Below are 20,945 nucleotides of genomic sequence, written 5' to 3'. Positions count from 1 at the left end.
ATAGGCTCCCTGTGACTTTGCCTTGGATAAGCAGGTTTAGAAAATGGATGGATTAATGGATAAATTGCTCTTAATTGTATTTATTGCCTGACATATCTATTGTATGGCTATTATACAGGAAGAAATTCCTGGAAACTATGGTACGTTGTTTTGCAATAAAGATTTATTTACCGTTAATGTAGACTCGCAGGTTTCAGAAACGGGATTGCATGTCCATACCAGCTATTTACCAATAACAGTAAGATAAAGTTAGGTTATGTTACCAGTGATTGACCTATAAACACATTGTATTTACTGTACTGAAAACATAAATTAGAATTACTTAAATGAAAGTAAATAATTGTTAATTACAATTTATGTATGATAGTCACCTTTAACATACAGTATGAACACAACATTGAATTCAGTTTTAACAACAGAACATATAACAAGATAATCGAAACAAGCAGCTAGACAATATCAGTTTGGCAAGTTGCCAAAAAATAAATTCTGCTTATTCACATTGGAATTTTATTCAAAGCTGTCAATTTCACTAAATTCACTGTCCTCAAACAGTTTTCTTATTTTATCACCTTTTATGTCATCAAGTCTGGCAAAAGCCTGATCAGACAATGCAATATTAGATGCAGCTAGATTTTCAGGTATTACAGGTCATAAGTCTGCTTTTCTGAAGCCGCTCTGAATGGTCTCAACTTGAATGTTTTTCTAGGCACTAAAGACCCACTGACATACTTGCCAAAAGACGGATCATGTAAATAAATACACACTATCTGCCAAAAGACGGATGGTGTAAATGAATACAAACTTTCTGTTTTCCATTTTTTTCACTCACTTTGCCCATGATGCTCTAATGAGCAGTTGACAGCAATGTCCAAAGGCAGCAACTTTTATCTGTATCACTGCAACATGCTTCTAATGAGTTGTACACCTTCATCCCTGTGGGCAGCCATGGATTCGATGATCAATAGCGATTTTGGAGCAAAGAAGCCACCGGATCAGGTGGGATAGCAGTGCTTCAACCATTCTATCATCAAGTTAGTTTTCATTCATTCTTTTCTGTTGCACACAACAAAAACACTGGACAATAATTTTTCACGTGCATAATTACACATTTAAAATGATCATTGGCTTCAGCTTATCACTGTTAACAGCGCATAAGACAACAGTGAAACGTGTTGTTTCATGGCCCGTTGTGATCAGTACTGTTTTTGCAGTTTCTAAAATTGTTCAGGAAAATTAAACAACATTGGGACTTTGTCGTCATGGATAATCGCAGCTGCATTTAGTTGACATTAATTGATGGTGTCATGTATAAATGATGTGAAATTAGCCACGTTTTCTTCCCTTCATCTGACAGCTTCTTCCCAGCAGTGAATACCCAATATACACCACCAGCAAAACCAGTTTTTATTCCAGCCGCCATAACATGCGCTTTAAGATGAATGGCAATTGTGGTGGTAGCACGGATGTTTTCTTGTTTGGTTCTAACCCAGTTAACCAAGTTTTCCTCAAGCTGAGGCTATTTGACTTGCCTTCCTTCCTTGACAATAATGTTTGTTAAGAGGCTGCAATGTCAATTGTTCTTTCTTACCATGCTGCTTACTCACAATTTTCTCATCATTTTCTCTATTACCATGTTTCAAAATGGTTAATTTAAAGATAGTGGTTTATAACTTCCATTTTGTCTTCACCTGTAATTCAATGAATACAGAGCTCCAGACAAAAAAATCAACTCGAGGAACCAGTTGCTCCTAAAAGGAAAAAAATAGAAGCCAATAGCTTTGATTTAGGTGCCAGATAATAAAATGTGTTAAATATTAATCTTTCAGTCTCTTACCTTTCTAATCTTTGTGTATGTGTGCCTGATTCTTTTGCCTTCTCCTTTACAGTGCATCCTTCCCTTGTAGTTTCGAGTCCATCTTGATGATTTGAGTACTTGAATGTCATTGTGACTTTCAGACTATATACACTCATTAAGAACCTTGTATTTTACTCGGGCTCTGAGTCTGTGTCACTGACCATCAGAATGTTGGTGCCAGAGTGCCATCTTATGTAATTTTGTCTTCTTTTACACTTGTGCTCTCTATGTGTGAGGAAACAGTGGGCAGGTGGCTCTAGCGTGCATGCTTACTGACGAACAGGCTGCCATTTTTTCGTGGAGCATGCATTAATTCAAAAGTGAAACAGTGAACAAAGATGCACGAAAACATGACAAAAAATCTTGGTGCACTTGCACGAAATCAGAAGAGGCACTGAATACCACAGGGCTCGGATATCTTTATAACAGGGAAAACTTCATGATAAGAAGATGTATTTCTAATGTTTTTCATGTCTTTCTTGCATTTTGATGATCTGTTGCATATTCTGCCCTTCATTCATCATTTTGGCATAACTAGACTGTCCTTGAAATTCACCATTTGGGGTACGTGGCCACTGTGTCAGTCACGTCGCTTAGTTAGGAAAATTTATACCTCTGTGTGGCCCTCATGCCCAGCACAGACACATCGGGTATAAACCAGCCTTAGTAGAATGGGGTTCTCTAATTTCTCAGGCGGACTCACCAAGGTTATTATAGTTTTGCCTTGTTATATTAATTTTTATTTCTATATTTTTTGTGACCTTACTTGGAAATTCAGTTTAGTTTAAGTTTTCCTTCATCGTGTATTTTTAGTTTTAATTTAGTTTTTATTTTACAAAGGCATTTCTGTTTTATTTTTATATATATATTGGTTTCAGTTTTTACTTTTAGTAATTATGATATGGTTAAAGAGCTACTATGGAGTTTAGTTTTGTGTCACAGTCGGACAGAACTGTACACTTAACAAATTTGGATATGAGTTTGTTTGTGGAAGCTTACTACACTACGTGGTTTACTATCTGGTTTTGCTTTTGTCTGATAAAAACAAGCAGAATCAAAACCAGACACTGAATATGAACAATTTTACACAATTTCATAATTTGTAAAATATATTTTATGTAATTTATGCTGAACAAATCTGTGCTGACTGTTGGCACTTTTTATCTTTTCCTTTTTTTTGCCCAGAATGGGCCAATTTGTGATGAAATTTAGGTGAATTTTAAGTTTGAGGGTTTTTTCTACTCAAAATGCCTACAGCACACAGCATTTCCTGCTCCAAAACAATGTGCTTATAATGAATGCCTTCTGTACTGCATTAAAAATATTATAACTGTCTATGATGCTCAGATAATGAAAGTGACAAATGTGTTAATCTAGTTTCTTCATTTTGCAAAGAACTGCTTGTCACTTTGACTTGCTGATCGGTACATTCTCTTAGTGGATGAAGGCTAAAGAAATTGCAAGTCAAGGTCTGCAGCCCTGTCAAACCAGCTTTACTTCAGGGAAGTAAAAAAGCTTAGCAAAATGTTACCAGATAGAGACATACCTGGTATAAGTGCATCCTTTACCTCAAAAGGCCAAGAGATGTTTTTAGCAATTTCTTTTTAATGATGCTAAGTGATCATCTGTTTTGCAGCCTTTAAAAAGAGTTGAGTGACTTTTAAGCATGACAATACCCCCAAACACAGAGCATTTAGAGTTATTCTATGTGAACTCCATTGGACATTATGAGCAGTAATTAAACCTATAACAATATTTTCCTCACCTGCAGGTTTTGTTGCCATTGAAATTTTCTTATCTTTACACGAATGTCTTTTGATGGAATGCATTAGAGAGAAACTGTATTAAGTACAGTATGTGCTAGTTTATATATCCTCACAGGTGGCGCAGTGGTAGTGCTGCTGCTTTGCAGTAAGGAGATTGTGGGTTTGCTTCCAGGGTCCTCCCTGTGTGGAGAGCGCTTTGACTAGTGAAAAAAGCGCTATATAAATGTAAAGAATTATTATTAAAAATACAGATTCCATATATTTAAAAAAATCTTCATATAATTTGAGAAAACTAGTTTTATGTCTCTGCGAAGCAAACCCACAAAACTTACTGAGCAAACAATTCTGCATTCAGTTGTAAGATTTGATTATTCTTGTATTAAGATTTCTTTGAAAATGACAAAGTGCAAATTCCAGATTCTCTCTGAGCATTGCTTATCTTTTATATCATTGTGATAAAAGAGGGGCTAAATGAAATTGGTGTGGCAGTGGAGCTGATAGGTTTTGTCTATTTGCAAAGTGCAAAGAACACATTACATGAATGAAGTCTGCTGTTCAAAGGCAAATGACTTAGAGGTATTAAGCACCTGCATTCTATAATGTGATGGAAAGATGGATGAAATAACAGATTTTCTGTTTTTTAATGTTTATATACTGAAAGTTTAAAATCATTTAAGTATTACTGCAATTCTTACCCTCTTAGATTACTGTACTGAATGACAGAATAATTTATTAGTTTTGTATTTGGAATGAACAGTCAATAAACTCTTAACACACTGTGAATTGTTGGTTTAGATCTTGGCTAATACAGTGAAGCTAAAAATGTGTGCGCGGTGGTGTGCGTTTTTTATATATAACCTAGAAATTTCTTGTTCAGACTGTGGTAAGATTTGCTTAGAAATCTGTATGTGAAATCCGGGTTGTACTTTGAGGGTTTTCTCAGTATTAGAATTTATGTTTTAAAAGATTTTGCAATATTGATATTTATTATAACCCTATACATGCATCATTGAACTGCTGTTCTATTGTTGTCTACATGAAAGAACAGTACCAGACTTCTTTTGACAAATTCAATATAGTTGTAATACTCTGTACTAAAGTATTTTAAGACTGCTATAATTATATGTAGCCACTTTTTATCAGCAGAGCAAACCAGGCAGTTGTAAGAGATGTCTGTTCTGAATAAATTCTGATTGTGTCACATTGATGACTGATCATCTTGCTGCTTTACATGTTCTACTTAAAAGTACTTAAAACATTTTCTACATGTATATAACCACTCTGTATTTCCCTCAGTAAGACAAAGAAACTGCAACCATGTCAAACTGCATTACCCCAGGTGTTGTAAATGAATTTTCCAGTCTTCAAGACAACCTTCCTAAATTTTTCAAGGTTCATGATTAATGAGTGATAGGTGTTGATAAGTATGTAATTATCCATTAAGATGTTGCAATTGTCCTGCAGTTAAAAAAGCAGCACAGTATAACCTATATTTACAATGTTTAGCTACTTGATATTGATTTTCCTTTTTTTTTTTTTGTCCACTTGAAATATTTTAGTATCAATTGTTTATTATGCTTGTGAACAATATCTTTCAGCATTTCACTATTTCTTTGTTGTAGACCTAGAAAATCCTAAGGATGTCAAAAGGTCCTGTGTCTGATATCTGTCTTTACTTCTTGCAGTCAGTCTTTAGAGACATATAGGCTACCAGTGATCAGTTGCTCCTTCTGCTTGAGAAAAGTAGGACTTTGGTCATTTCAACAAATTGAGAGTGCTGTTTCTGAAGGTGTGGATGGTTCAGGTGTTAATTCTTCAAATCTGAACAATCAAGAAGGACGAGAACGGCTGACTCCTACATCTGCATCACCATGTCGGATGGTTCTCCGTAGTCAAGACTCTGCACGGTCACAAAGTACTGAACAGGTATAATACAAAATTATCTTATTTTGTATTTTGTGGTTCACGTGTTCATGTGCTAGTGACTGAACACAGTCATCTTTAGTTGTATACAAGACAGCTGTTATGCAGCTTAACACTAGAATCCCTGAAGCCTGCGAAAATATTTTAATGCAGGGTCATCTTAATTTTACTTTGCACCTCCTCATCACTGCGTTAATTGCACACCGATATCACCCTTTTTGTTTTGCAAATGTGTCAGTTGGCAGCAGCAAGCCAGCCAGCCTGCTGTCCCATCCCCCACTGAGGCAGCTGATGTGAGACACATATTACTCACAGCTGAAGTCTGTTTATATGGGAGTGCAGTGTCTGGAATTCTATAGGAAAGTAATATATCATTATTTGAAATACATACACTTCATGTGTGTTCTGTGTCTACAATGATCTGTGTAAATGGAAGATGACATTTCTGAACACATAACTATAACAATATTTCTTCATATGTTATAGTAATAACAACAAAATATTGACATGAAGTGTATAAAGTGTGAAGACTGAAGTCCAAATATCAAATAAACACTTTCTCAAAAGGTATAACGCAACAAGTGTGCTTTTATACAAGAATAAAACTGAAGAAAAAGAAATTGTTCAATTTACATGTTGCTGTCACTGTGTGAAAACTGAAACCCAAATATCAATCGATGCGACATAAAGACGTTTGCATCTTTCACAGTGGAAATGCAGCAGTCTCTCAGATATCTACTTCACTGGTGCAGGGGTAAGAACTGCACCAACATAATCAAGACGTTGGTGGTTCCATCCCGGGACCTTCTGGCATTTAGCATTTTTAGTGGTGGACTGCTATTATTGTTACTATTGTACAATAAAAACATACAGTGGTGTGAAAAAACTATTTGCACCCCTTCCTGATTTCTTATTCTTTTGCATGTTTGTCACACAAAATGTTTCTGATCATCAAAACACATTTAACCATTAGTCAAATATAACACAAGTAAACACCAAATGCAGTTTTTAAAATGATGGTTTTTATTATTTAGGGAGAAAAAAAATCCAAACCTACATGGCCCCTGTGTGAAAAAGTAATTGCCCCCTTGTTAAAAAATAACCTAACTGTGGTGTATCACACCTGAGTTCAATTTCCGTAGCCATCCCCAGGCCTGATTACTGCCACACCTGTTTCAATCAAAGAAATCACTTAAATAGGAGCTGCCTGACACAGAGAAGTAGACCAAAAGCACCTCAAAAGCTAGACATCATGCCAAGATCCAAAGAAATTCAGGAACAAATGAGAACAGAAGTAATTGAGATCTATCAGTCTGGTAAAGGTTATAAAGCCATTTCTAAAGCTTTGGGACTCCAGCGAACCACAGTGAGAGCCTTATCCACAAATGGCAAAAAACATGGAACAGTGGTGAACCTTCCCAGGAGTGGCCGGGCCGACCAAAATTACCCCAAGAGCGCAGAGACGACTCATCCGAGAGGTCACAAAAGACCCAGGACAACGTCTAAAGAGATGCAGGCCTCACTTGCCTCAATTAAGGTCAGTGTTCACGACTCCACCATAAGAAAGAGACTGGGCAAAAAACGGCCTGCATGGCAGATTTCCAAGACGCAAACCACTGTTAAGCAAAAAGAACATTAGGGCTCATCTCAATTTTGCTAAGAAACATCTCAATGATTGCCAAGACTTTTGGGAAAATACCTTGTGGACTGATGAGACCAAAAGTTGAACTTTTTGGAAGGCAAAAGTCCCGTTACATCTGGCATAAAAGGAACACAGCATTTCAGAAAAGAACATCATACCAACAGTAAAATATGGTGGTGGTAGTGTGATGGTCTGGGGTTGTTTGGCTGCTTCAGGACCTGGAAGGCTTGCTGTGATAGATGGAACCATGAACTCTACTGTCTACCAAAAAATCCTGAAGGAGAATGTCCGGCCATCTGTTCGTCAACTCAAGCTGAAGCGATCTTGGGTGCTGCAACAGGACAATGACCCCAAAACACACCAGCAAATCCACCTCTGAATGGCTGAAGAAAAACAAAATGAAGACTTTGGAGTGGCCTAGTCAAAGTCCTGACCTGAATCCAATTGAGATGCTATGGCATGACCTTAAAAAGGCGGTTCATGCTAGAAAACCCTCAAATAAAGCTGATTTACAACAATTTTGCAAAGATGAGTGGGCCAAAATTCCTCCAGAGCGCTGTAATAGACTCATTGCAAGTTATCGCAAACGCTTGATTGCAGTTATTGCTGCTAAGGGTGGCCCAACCAGTTATTAGGTTCAGGGGCAATTACTTTTTCACACAGGGCCAATGTAGGTTTGGATTTTTTTTTCTCCTAAATAATAAAAACCACCATTTACAAACTGCATTTTGTGTTTACCTTGTGTTATGTTTGACTAATGGTTAAATGTGTTTGATGATCAGAAAAATTTGTGTGTGACAAACATGCAAAAGAATAAGAAATCAGGAAGGGGGCATATAGTTTTTCACACCACTGTATATTGGATTTGAGTCTCTAACAAATCTTTGAAACAAGTGTGCTTTATTCAAGAATAAAACTGAATAAAAACAGACTTCAATTGTGAATATTTTGTGTCTGACTTCAGCTGCTTCGGTGGGGGATGGGGATAGCAGGCCCTCTGTTAATGATGCATTTTTCTTAGTTTTTGACATTTCTTCTCCTAGTTGCCTCCATTTCTTTTCTTTAAGTATTACAAAAAGATAAATGTTTGCCTATCAAGTGTATTATTTTTGTGTATAACTTGGTTAATTGTTTTTCAGTAAAATAATTGTTTCATTTGGCATTTTTAGATTCTCTTTAATATGTTTCTTTGTTGGTTTCTCTTTATTTGCTCATTGGCCATTATGACTTACAGTAGTAATAAAATAATGATATCCTAACAATTTTGCATTAGCTCCTTTCTATATTGTTTATTGTTCTTTCACTTAAAACTGATTTCACACCTTAATTATATATTAGCAGGCCTTCATTTTCCATACCTGTTTGTTCCATTTGGATGAAAATGTGCTGCATCTGTCCAAAAATAAGCACAAGTCTTTATTACAGTTTTACTGTAATGCCAGTCTGACAGAACGCGTAAAAGAAGCGAAACAAAACATGTAATTTAACATATGGGATGAAAATTCTGTTAAATATTTGGTGAACACACTTTTTTGCTCATTCCAGACAATTTTGAGATCCAGGAACTGTAAGCCAGTTGCACTAAGCATTGTGTCAGTAAAATTATTTTGAATACCTAAAGACACGCGTAGCTTTTCATTGTAACTAATCTGTTCTAGGATAGTTCTTAGTTGTATTTGGGTTCCAGCGTTTTTTTGTTTACTGTTCTTTTTCTAAATTGAACAACCTTGGATCTCTCTGACAATGAATAAATAAAGAACATAACTTGTACATCACAGAGGGAGGGTGTATTCCTGAGAATTAAAATGTATAAATACAATTCTGTATTTCTAAATATTACAAATAACAAATCGCAGAAAACAGGCTTTTACAAAATGTTGAACTTGGAAAAACAAAATCAAATTAAACAATGAGAAGTGAATTCTCTTTAAGAGAGTGGATACAGTAAAAGAAAAAAAATATCTGCACCCGTCCCAATGCAGTCCTCCATTTTAAGTTTTGAATAGCTTTGATCAGCAATAATAAATAAAGACACTAGTTTAATATACTATTCATGTAACTACCTTCCATTATAGTTCTGCTTTTAAAAATTGTACTATAAATATTTATTTTACACCTTTTGAAAATTTGTTTTTTGTTTTTCTTAGGGAGACATTGCTTCTTCACCCACGCTGTTCCGCACCAGGAGCCGTGATTCACCTAGCCCCATTGATGAGACCAGTGGTCAGCTGTTCAGGACAAAGAGGCCGGTCACTCGAAGCATGGGGCAGGGTGAAGTAGCCAACATTGCAGCTGAAGTGCCTTCCAGTCCCCAGAGGAAAGCTAAACGTATGAGACTCTGCTCATCAAGCAGCTCTGTAAGGATTTCTTTTGCTTATTTTATTGAATTTATTGACATGATTACATCTATTGGCAGGAAAATGATTAGTTTGGTATTTCTGAAGTCATTTTTTTCCACAATTATGATAAACATTCATTTACCCTGGAAACTTGTGTTGCTACATTAAACTGTTTTTATAATTAAGGGTGGGTTGGAACATTTCACCAGAGATGAGAGTAATGTATAACTAACATAACACCTTATGTAATATTAATTTTTTGTGTCAGAAATAATATAATGTACTCCTTTTTTTAAAAATATAAGTAATATATTAGTTACCTTGACCTGAAAAGTAATCCTATTAATCTTTAAGCAAACTACTTAAAATTTATTGGCAACAATACCCAGCAGTCATTACCATTTTACTGTTATGTGCTGTCTTCAGTTGTAAAACAACAACATATAGATGTCACAGCTTAAAACAAGTTTGCTATTGCACCTTCTCTGCTATAAAATATTATTGTTCCTTATATTGTGGGGCACTTGCAGCCCATATCTACTGTGGAGTCGCACCTGCTTTCAGATACTGCTTCCTCAAAGCATGTCTCAGACAGAAAAACATTCACCAAGCATCTTTATGACCCTGTATAACAAAACTGAAGGTGAACTAAAAATGACTTTTGAGGAGATGCAGTTTATGTGTACTGCAACAGAGTTTTGGTTTGTGCACAATAAAAATTTTTGGAATTACTGTACATTTGATTAATTCTAAACTACAGCGCAAAAATGCTGCCACTGTTTGTGATGGTGCAATTGGGGCCCATCACATCTATGATCTACGTCTATGCTACTGAAATCAATGAGGTACATGCTTCAGAATCCTGGATTATTTGAAAACTGCAACCAGTTTGTGGAATTTCTCTATCGATTTCTAAGAAGTACACGTCTTTTATTGTTATAATACACCCTCTCTTATCTAGTGCTCCTGTCGAAAAGACTGTTCAGTTTTGGAAGTGTTGGGCTCACCTCAACATAAAAGAGAAATTGCCTTTCAGATTTTCATTTTGATGAACTGCTTCTTAAGAGGTATAATAAAAACGTAACATGTCTCAAAAATAAATATGAGCATATAGGTCCCTGATATTTTGGGAGACTTCAGCTAGTATTTTTGCATCATTTTTACTTTTGTTAACTAGGTAAATTAATTGTGTTTTATATACATGTGGTGCAGTGGTAGTGCTGCTGCTTTGCATTTGATTGTGGGTTCACTTCCCGGTTCCTGCCTGTGTGGATAGCGCTTTGAGTACTGAGAAAATTGCTCTATAAATGTAATAAATTATTATTGTTGTTATTATACAACAATGGGGTTGCTGTGTTATACAAGAGTTTAACAGTGCTGATTTAAGACCAATAAAGTAAAAAGATATGGCTTTTATTTATTCATTGACTTGTTGTGATTATATTGCTATTTAGAACATAACAAAATAAATTTGACAAACTTTTGTGTGCTTGTTTATGAGTGCACATTCAATTCCAGATGTGTACTGTATTGTATATGATTTACTCGCTGAATGTTTTTGAAAGTTTCATATGTATTTGTGAAGCAATAAAAGTAATCTTTCTATATATGAAATCCAACGTCTGTCTGTATGTCTGTCCGCTTTTCACGAGAAAACTACTTAACGGATTTAGTTCGGGGTTTTTTTTTTCTATAATCTGCTTGAACATTCCGGTTGATTTTTGCGATCATAGTTCGCTTGCAGGAGCGATATATTCACGCTAATCCGAGACAGAGGCTGTGGACCGTGGGGAGGAGGAAGCATGACGTCGGGAGTGGAGAGCCGGGCAGGGCCCACCTCATTGTCCTGTTTTACTACTATGCAGGCGAAGTCGCGGGGGACAGCTAGTATGTAATATAATACACTACTTATTAAAAAGTAATATTTTTAAATACTTTCAAAAAAAGCAATAAAAATATGTAGTATTTAATATTGCTATTTTAAAAGTAACTTACCCAACAATGTATTTCACCCCTGGGATGTGGCTGCTGATAGCTAGCTTCATGCTGCAGTATTTCTTTAATAGGGAGTTATGCACTCATGCTGTTTCATTTAGGCAGACAAGCTCTTGTTTTATACCAAAGTGTGAAATTCTTTATTGTCATGTGTACAAGTACAAGTATCATGTACAATGAAATGCTTGCTTGCATGTGCCCCTGCAGACAGTGAACATAAACCCCCCCCCCCCTCCAAAGAAAAACCCCACTCACAATAAATAAATGAATATAAGTAAATAAATAAAACCAAAATCCTAGAAATAGACAGTGGCAGAAGTATATGTGCAGGTAGCAGTGGAGGTGACACAAGGTTACTGATTGTTCATGAGTCTGATTGCAGTTGGGTAGAAACTGTTCCTGAACCTGGAAGTGCACGTCCAAAATGAACTTCAGTCGCTTCCCAGATGGGAGGAGGGTGAAAAGTGACAGTGCAAGGTGGCTGGGGTCCCGCCTGATACGGTTCACATTCCTGAGACCGTGTGTAGTGTGCATGTCATGGATCGCAGGGAGCTGTGTGCCCGTGATCTACTGAGCTGTGTTCACCACACGCTGCAGAGCTCTGCAGTCCTGAACTGAGCAGTTGCTGTACCAGGATGTGATGCATCCTGTCAGGATGGATTCCACAGTACACCTGTAGAATCTGCACAGGGTTGTGGGGCACATCCGGGCTTTCCTCAGTCTTCTAAGGAAGTAGATGCGTTGTTGGGCTTTCTTGACTACTGCTGCAGTGTGACTTGTTGTTGAAATTAAATAAATGAGCCAGTAAGTGCAGATGAGGACCTGCAACAGATAAGATATGAATATATGAGGGAGAGAGATCTGTAAATACAGGTAGAAAAAAAAATAACTCTGTGGTTAGGCTCCAAACAAATTTATGTTTGGTTGAAATACTAACATAAAGTAAAACACTCTTCACTGAATACAAGCTTTTACATAAGATTTTAAATTGTAAAATAAGGCATATTGGGACAAAAATGTGAGTGGAGCTTACTGCTATTGCTGTGGAGTCCTTGTTCATTAACAAGTCCAATTTGTCACGCAATGCCGCCTTTTTTGCTGCTTACAGGTACAATTTTCCAACATTCATCAATCATGCAGTTATGGAAGCATTTTTCTGTTTTCCAACATTAAACTGCAAGATGCAGCAGAAGCCAAAGGACCAAATAGAAAGCTTTCTTTAGAGTAAGTTTATTAATCTTGTTTGCTGTAGCTTAATATTTGCTTAGCAAATTATGATGAGTTTACAGTTCTTCCTGTATTGTCATGTTTGCCTACCACACCCTAAATACATAGAGCTTAAATGCTTCCATGGGAGAAATGGTGGGCTTATGCATGAAGGAATGGTGCCCCTCCCAGGGTTAGTTCTTGCTTAGTTATGTCCTGTGACCCTAAATTAGATTTAGATTAGACTGCTTTGCCAATGGATGAGTATGGCTGTTACAATTTCACAAGATAGATTTTATATTTCAGAATGTTTACAAGCAATATAGACGAACACTTGTAACAAAGTGTGTGAACATCTGATAATGATATTCATTTAGTCCTGCTTTGTATAAGCATGAATGGTGGAGTTATTAAATGTATGCTTGTCCATTCTTTCCAGCAATACAGCCACCATATCTAAAGCCTTGACATTAAAAATGACAAGTCAGGTTTAAAGTTTTTACATAGTTAGTTTTTATAATTTCATTTATGTTTGGAGTGAGAGTAGTTAGCAACATCAAACTCTGCTGCCAGTAACAGAGAAGAATTTACTGCTTTGTTGGATTTCCTATTTGTTAATAAGATTGATTGGCTATGGATGGTCATGTACAATATCTTTAGATTGGAAATGTCTCAACCTTTGATTGTCAGAATATTTTAATTGGAAGTCCAAAGTTACACAGTAAAAAAGATGTCTGCTTAGCTGGCATGTAGTTTTTTTTTTTTTTTTTTTCTTCTCCCACCCACTGCTGGCTAGTTCAACACAATCTGTTTCTCTTTTAACCATTCTGCTATACTTTTCGATGTGTGTTTTGGATCCTTATCCTGCTGGAAGACATAATCTTTTAGAAATAAATAGTTTTCTATTGGGTAATGTATGTCACTTTAAAATACCCTAGTAATTACTTGGTTACATCACTGGTCTCTATTGTCAAAGAATTCTGCTTTTTGAGACCGAAAACATTGATATCTCATTGATGGGTATCTGTCTGTCTGTGTGTCACATTTTCTTGAGGATGGTCTACAGCCAAAACAGCTGGATGGAAAAATACCAAATTTAAAACTTAAGCCTGTTATGAGATGATGGTATGCTGATTAGTTTTTGAGCCAAATCTGCAAGAGAAAGAGGCACTTAAGGGGAACTCTCAAATACTGTGGTTCTGCAATTAATTATGAATTCTTCTTGTCAATTGCTATTGTAATGACCTGTTTTATTATCAGAAATATCAGAATCTGAAATGTTATAGAATAGTTTGGGTAACTTGGTTCCAAGGGTGCAAAGCTTACTGACACTCACGTCTGAATTTTTAAGCTAGCTTTTTTATTTTGGTTTTTTTTTTTTTTTTTTTTTCTGCTTCAAACTAAATGTATTAGTTATGTTTTAAGGCTTTTGTTTCAGGTTTGTTCAGGTATTCTATTGTCTACAGTTGTAAGGACATGCATTTTTTAAATAAATACAGTCAGGTTTTAAGGGCCTTTGAATGCATTCAACAATTTTAATAAAGTACCAAACTTATTATTTTATACTTTCTATTATGGTCATTGTAATTTGTAGTTTTTAAAATGAGCTTGTTTTGTAACAAAAACATGCCTGAAAACTATCTATTTTGTCTGTTAATGTTGAAAGCAGATTATCTGCATCAGTTTTAATGTAAGTAGTGGCTAAGAGTTAATGCTTTAATGCACCTAGTTAGTGTTAAAGTCACAAGAAAATATTCTGTGTACAATTTGTACCCACAATTTGTTACTAGTTTTATAAAACACATTTGTTAGGGATTGTTGCAGTGGTAAAGGCAGCTCTTTTCTGGTCTCTCATAGGCCATCTAACAAATACACAGCCTGCAATACATTATAGATGTGTGGATAAGCAACACCTATAAAACGATGCCCAGAACATCCCAGCTGGTTTCTGTGACTAATGTGTATGTCTGTTTAAGAAAACATAGATGGTGTTAGTTTCTTTTTTGTCTTCCACTGCCCCGCTTTAGAGATACAGTGGCAAATATTGGAATGCAAGATTGAAGAAAAAAAACATTAAACAGACCACGGTTGACCCAACCATGAGTATTTTCATAAAGGTGCAAAACTGAATTCACAGTCATGAGGAAGCCAAATCTGAAATTCCTAAAATGTATTATTTGAGTTGTTAGACAAATTCAGAAAAGGAAACCCCATCAATCACTCTTACATACTGATTATTACATATAAAGCGATACTACTACAACAAGAAAGCATCCCTGGTGATGCAAACATCCCATTGTAATGCAAACATAGATGACACTAGGATGCAGCAAAAATATGTACCGTTTACACAAAACAATTTAGAGAAATTGGAGCATGAGAAAAATATTCCAGTAATGCAAAAATGGTTTTAAATGTTTGTAGCTCTGACAGCTCCTTTCTATCAAGAGCAGTAATTGCTCAGTTGGAAAGACTTTTTTGATTTGCTAAACTCTTGCAAACTTGCAGAGAACCCTAATTTCACTTAGTACCTCTGATTCCGTTAATATCGTACAGCCTGCTGCTGTTGCTGCTATTCCAATTGCATGCATATTTCCATTGTTTTCTTCAGCTTCAGTTTTGAGGCATAATTACAGATTTGGAGAATGTGAATTGTTCTAGTACATGTAAGTTCTAGATAAGTAAAGGGAAGCTTTATCGGGAAATAGAAGAGATGGCAACTCTCAAAGTTCCCAAACTACAGTATGGACTCCAGAAGAGCCTGCATCTAAATAACTTGTCCTAAGCTCAGTTTAGATAGACAGTACATGTAAGTTCTAGATAAGTAAAGGGAAGCTTTATCGGGAAATAGAAGAGATGGCAACTCTCAAAGTTCCCAAACTACAGTATGGACTCCAGAAGAGCCTGCATCTAAATAACTTGTCCTAAGCTCAGTTTAGATAGACATAACACCTGGTGTACAGAAAAAGCTTTTAATTTAGGACCAAATGGAATGCAACAGTAGCCCTAGAAGCTTGTTATCTTGCTATGCTGACAATAAGATTACTTAGTAATTAGCTTTCTTCATAAAAAAAAAAAAAAAAAAAAAAAAAAGTACACGCGATACTGGCAAAATACCATTCATAAATCTTTGCAAAGATAACAAGCCATTTTATTTTTTAACTGCCACGATGCAATCAGCATGGCTATATTCGAGTCCAGTTCAGTTCCAGCCTCTGTTTCAGCCAAGGCTTTGCTGTGATCCATTCTACTTACCTGTTTTGAAAATGGGAGTAGCTGCCCCAGTTTACCAGCCCAGAGCTAATGTCATTGCATCAACATAATACTTAATCAAACACTTGCATACTCAAAAATAAGAACGATTGAACACCATAATAACCATTAGTAAATTTAGTACATTTGTACTTCTAAATCAATAAAACACCATGAACACTAACTTTGAAATATAAATTTATATAAAGTGCCAACCCCTTAATACGTAACCCTGTATATAATTTAAACATTTAGCAGATGGTAAAATTATCTCTTTGTTCAAGTAAGACAAACATCCAAGTAAATGACTCATCTGTGACACCCTGTCACTTATAATCTGATCCAGCACTTGGGACTTGGTGTTACAAACTCATTTACCGTCAATTTTGTAATACTCTTTATGTATTTTTTCATTTAAATTAAGGATACTCCAGCATCCAGAAGCTTTTTTGACCCAATCTGTCAGCACAAAGATTGGTGCCCATGGCTAAAAGCTGCAAAGGGAACATCAGCTGTAGTTTCTGCTCAAGGGGATATGCCATCTCTAACAAAAAACACAGAGAAACCTGAACCTGGATGGAAGGAAGCACTCAAAGTCTTTCTATCTATGAAAAAATCAGAAAGTGTGACTGATTGCAGTTTACCTGAGGTAGGATTCATTTGTTTATCTCCTGTTGCCATACTATAAATGAGTCCTATGTATACACAATATAAGACTATTGCCTAAAAGTTGTTTGTGTTTACCTTAAGAAATGTGACCATAAATTATTTTATAGATATTTTAAGACATATTAAAAATTCAGTTAAATGTATCTAGCAGAACAGCATTCTTTCTTTGGTTGAATTGGTCAGCCATATTCTCCAAAACACACAGTATAAGGCAAAAAAAAACCCTATATATAACCTTTCGTTTAATTTTATTTTACAAGATTGTTCACATTCAATTTTTAGAATTATGTTTGTAATTTAAATTTTCTGTAGTTTATTTCCTTTCTCTTATTATGAATCACAAGATGAAAGTTGTTGTGCTTAAAACATTGTAGTGAACCATTCAAACAATCTTAACCTACCCTCCATATCTTCATGTGAAATAATTTATTAGTTGTTCTAAAGCATGCCTCTGCATTTTTTCTTTAATATAATTCAGAATCTTAAACTTCAAGTACAGTATATTGCCACACACGCACGTGTGTGTGTGTATATAGAGATAGAGATATATAGATATACGTAGATATACATATTATAGATATATATAGATATATAGATAGATATGTGTAGATATACATATTATATATAGATATGATATAGATAAACACACACTGTATATACACATATATACAGTAATTGTATTATTTTAGTTAGCATTATGATTGGATGTTTGGTAACCTTATGATCTATGGGTAGAAAATGTCACTGAATCTAGTGTTGCGAGTGCTAATGGTCCTGTACTGTTTGCCAGAAGGAAGGAAAAAGAAAAATAGCTGTGCAGGATTTCCGAGATCTTTAATAATCCTGTTTTGTCTTTGTATGGCAGCAAGTGTAGTATTTGTCCTGAACAGAAGGCAGCTGATTGCTAGTAACATTCTGTGCCTCCTTTGACACTTTATTCAGTAGTTTACAATTTTAAGCTAAGCAGTGTCTGTACTAGAATTTGATGCAGCCAGTTTTGATGGACTTCGCTTTGCCCTATAGATGTTCTTGAGGACAGATGGAGGAAATGTAAGCTGTTTTGAGGAAGTAGAGGAGCCGGTGAGCCTTTTTGACAAGAGCTGAAAGTTTTTCTTTCTGCTTCATTTATCAGTGAAAGACACTCCAAAAATGTAAAGATGTTCACCCTCTCAGTTATGTCAGTGACCAAACAGAAGAGTCATTTGTCTACTGCACCCTGAAGCCTATGACTATGTTCTTTGGTTTTGCTGACATTATGGTTGAGATTGTTGTTCTGGCACCATTGTGTCTTTCCTCAGTTGGCTATGTCATTGTTGGTAATCGGGTCTTTGATGGAGGTATCATCAGCAATTTTATCGATAGAGCTGGACCTGTGTTGGACCACAGAGTCAGAGGTGAACAAGGAGTACAGAAGTGGGCTCAGCAAACTGCTCTGTATAGTTGCTGTATTGAGGGTCAAAGTGGAGGATGTGATGCTGCCAGGCCATACATGCTGAGGTCCATTGGTTAGAAAGTCCAAAAACCAGCTGCAGATGGTGGAGCCAAGTCCTATATTGAAGTGTTTGGTTATGAGCTTTTATAGTATAACAGTGTTAAATGCTGAGCTGTAGTCTGTAAACATGACTCAGGCATCACAGTTTTTATTTTTCAGTTGTGCAAGGACGATTGAATGTGTTTTGTCAATATAATGCAGTGGAAAATAGTTGTGGAATTATTTGTGTTCTTTCTTTGTGTTTCCTTTATTCAGGGCCTTCCTGCAAAATCCAAGAGAGTGTTCACAATACTCCGTCAATGGGATGCACCCTGTTCAAAATAGTTTTCATTTAATAAATTAAACTGTTCTTGTTTTCAATTTGAAACTCAAGTTGTTCCTTCTTGTTTTTCTTATTGTATGATTTGTTTTTACTTTTCATTTTTCTTTTTTTCCAAAGAAAAAGAGATTAAATTTGATACTATTTAAATGTACAGTGCACTGTGTGTTATTATTTTCTTAATCTTCAATATGCATTATTTATGTGGACTCTATTGTAATCTTATACTCTCACTTTTAGGTGAATGACAATTTGTGGATGTACAGTATGAAAATGGAAAAACTTTATATGTAACATAAGCATTATCCAAGGGAATTTTAGTACCCTTTTTGGTGATTAGTGCCTTATTAGAATAATACATTCTGAATATACAACATTGATATACTTCAATATTGTACAGTATTATACATTTGTATAACCATTCTTCTGCTGAAATGTGTTTTGGCATATTGAGATAAAATTCAATATTACCTTGGAAATAAAGAACCACATCAATAGCACTAGAGTAATATTAATTTGTGATATTGTAATGTAAATGTATATTGAAACATAAAATGTGGTAATTATGGTCTAATATTGTGTATAACTCCATGTAAATAAATGGAAACTAATTATAGCAGGAAATGAAATGGGAAAATAAAGTTACTAATTAATAACTTGATAACATTTTCCAGAGTGACATTCTACCTCCAACATTTTCTATCATCTGTAAATTAACTGTTACTACTGTACAGTAGTGTGCATGAGAGCTACTAAGTGGAAATGAAATATAAGTAACCCAAAAGAAGAAAATGAGTAACATTGGAAATGTTTAGTAGTTTAATTATAGTGTAATATTTTTATTCTACTGACTGGAAAATAGTTTTCTGTGTCAGTTTTCACTTTTTTAAAATGTTTCATTTTGGTAATCTGTAACTCTTCTTCATGAAAAGAAGAAAATAAGGTAAAATGACTTCAGATTATTTTCCCTTTAATGAAAGAGGCTGTGGTAGAATATATATAGCCTGAAATATATGGTGTGTCTCCCTAATGGATTTCAAAAACAACACAATCATCTCTGTCAGCAAGGAACACTTCAATGCCTGTTTCTCAGATTTTGTTCTTCTTTCTGAGACAGCAGTTTCTCTAATAATAATAATAACTAACTGACACCCGCCGTAGCATACAGCGGTGTAAGAATAGGAATGGAAAACGGTGAGAAAGGAATTCAGAATCACGAAGAAACAAATACTTCTTGAAAGACGCTAGTGTGCATGTAGAATTTCTGGCCAAGCAGGATTACATGTGAAAGTGATAAATAAATCAGGCTTTCCGTACTATGGCCATGGCAACCTGATAGTTTTGTTGCATGTATCTTGGACTTCCTGGAAATGTGGACGGTAATATGATCATTTTGCCTACACGTACGTTGTTATTTTCAGCGTTTGCTTGCAGTGTGTCTGATAGTTCCACGTGCAGATCTTGTTGATTTAATCTGAGATAGTTGAGACGCGCGCCCTCTGTTTTAACATACGTATCTACGACGTACTGTTGGAATAGTTTGCCACTGGAGTGCAAAATACTAAATGTGTTCCTCATTGCTAATCTGTACGCGTAAAATTGGCATTGAGTAAGCCTTATTTGCTTGGCGCTTCTTTTATCGGGAACATGTTGTAAATCTTTGTGCCAGCCAATATCTCCGTAAGGGAATAAAAGTGGGTAATAAAAGTGGGTAAACCATAGGATCACAATTCATATTGAGTGTGGAAATCTGTTTACAGGAGTTGCCTATGGGATAGATGCAAATGTCCCTTTCGGCAGTCATTTCGCCATTTTCTCTGACGAAAATCGCTGCAGTGTCGGGGCATTGTATCGTTGTATATTCTGCCTAGGGTTTTCCTTGAAAACCATTCGTACAGATGCTGTTGGATTGGACTGAGCAATTTCATGCATGTTTGTATGATTTAGCGAAGGGGTTGATGGTTCTGAGCATGGAATCTAGCTGGAGAAGTACATTTTCGCTGCATGCAGAGTTTGCTTTATTTTGTAAGCGTACTTCAGTAGCTTGCGCTGTGTCAAAAACATACAACTGTCCATATCCTGGAGAGGTAGAAGTGTTGGCGTATAGTGGAGAGATTTGGTGATAAATTTGCCCGTGTATTTTAAAACAGTATGGTCCGTGGCCAGGAGGTTGAGTTATCTGTGCACCCATGGAAGCAAACGCTAGAAAAGGGTTGTATTCTCGAATGTGTTCACGATAATTTTTAGCTTCTAATGTTTGCTGTGTAAGAAGCTGTTGTAAAGACAGGTGGCTCCCGCAAAGGTGGTAAAGCTACTTTACCGTTGTGGCAGCACCTTGAGTACTTGTTGGATGTATTACGCTCAGCAGGCCAGTATAGTGCGTGACATGGAAGATGGCGAATAGGAATCGAGAAATGCCATGTGGGCGGGACCAGTTTTGAAGTGGAGCCGCAGGTAGCATGGGGAAGGGTTTGGAAGAGGACA

General features: G+C 36.0%; 1 protein-coding gene across 1 annotated transcript in view; it reads left to right on the top strand.

Annotated features, from left to right (window-relative positions):
* Nucleotides 1-18,615, top strand: part of zc3hc1 (zinc finger, C3HC-type containing 1) — a 28,911-nt gene extending 10,296 nt beyond the window's left edge. Inside the window, exons 7-10 of the mRNA XM_028811393.2 lie at nucleotides 5,310-5,550; nucleotides 9,337-9,546; nucleotides 16,406-16,630; nucleotides 18,398-18,615. Coding sequence (XP_028667226.1) covers nucleotides 5,310-5,550; nucleotides 9,337-9,546; nucleotides 16,406-16,630; nucleotides 18,398-18,466 — 745 coding nt within the window. The 3' untranslated portion in view covers nucleotides 18,467-18,615. The remainder of the gene's footprint in view (nucleotides 1-5,309; nucleotides 5,551-9,336; nucleotides 9,547-16,405; nucleotides 16,631-18,397) is intronic.
* Nucleotides 18,616-20,945: the final 2,330 nt, after the last annotated feature.

This window comes from Erpetoichthys calabaricus, chromosome 1, assembly GCF_900747795.2.
Source record: "Erpetoichthys calabaricus chromosome 1, fErpCal1.3, whole genome shotgun sequence".
Classification (NCBI taxonomy): domain Eukaryota; kingdom Metazoa; phylum Chordata; class Cladistia; order Polypteriformes; family Polypteridae; genus Erpetoichthys; species Erpetoichthys calabaricus.
Note: the sequence above shows the minus strand (reverse complement) of the source record. Positions and strands in the feature narration are given on the sequence as shown.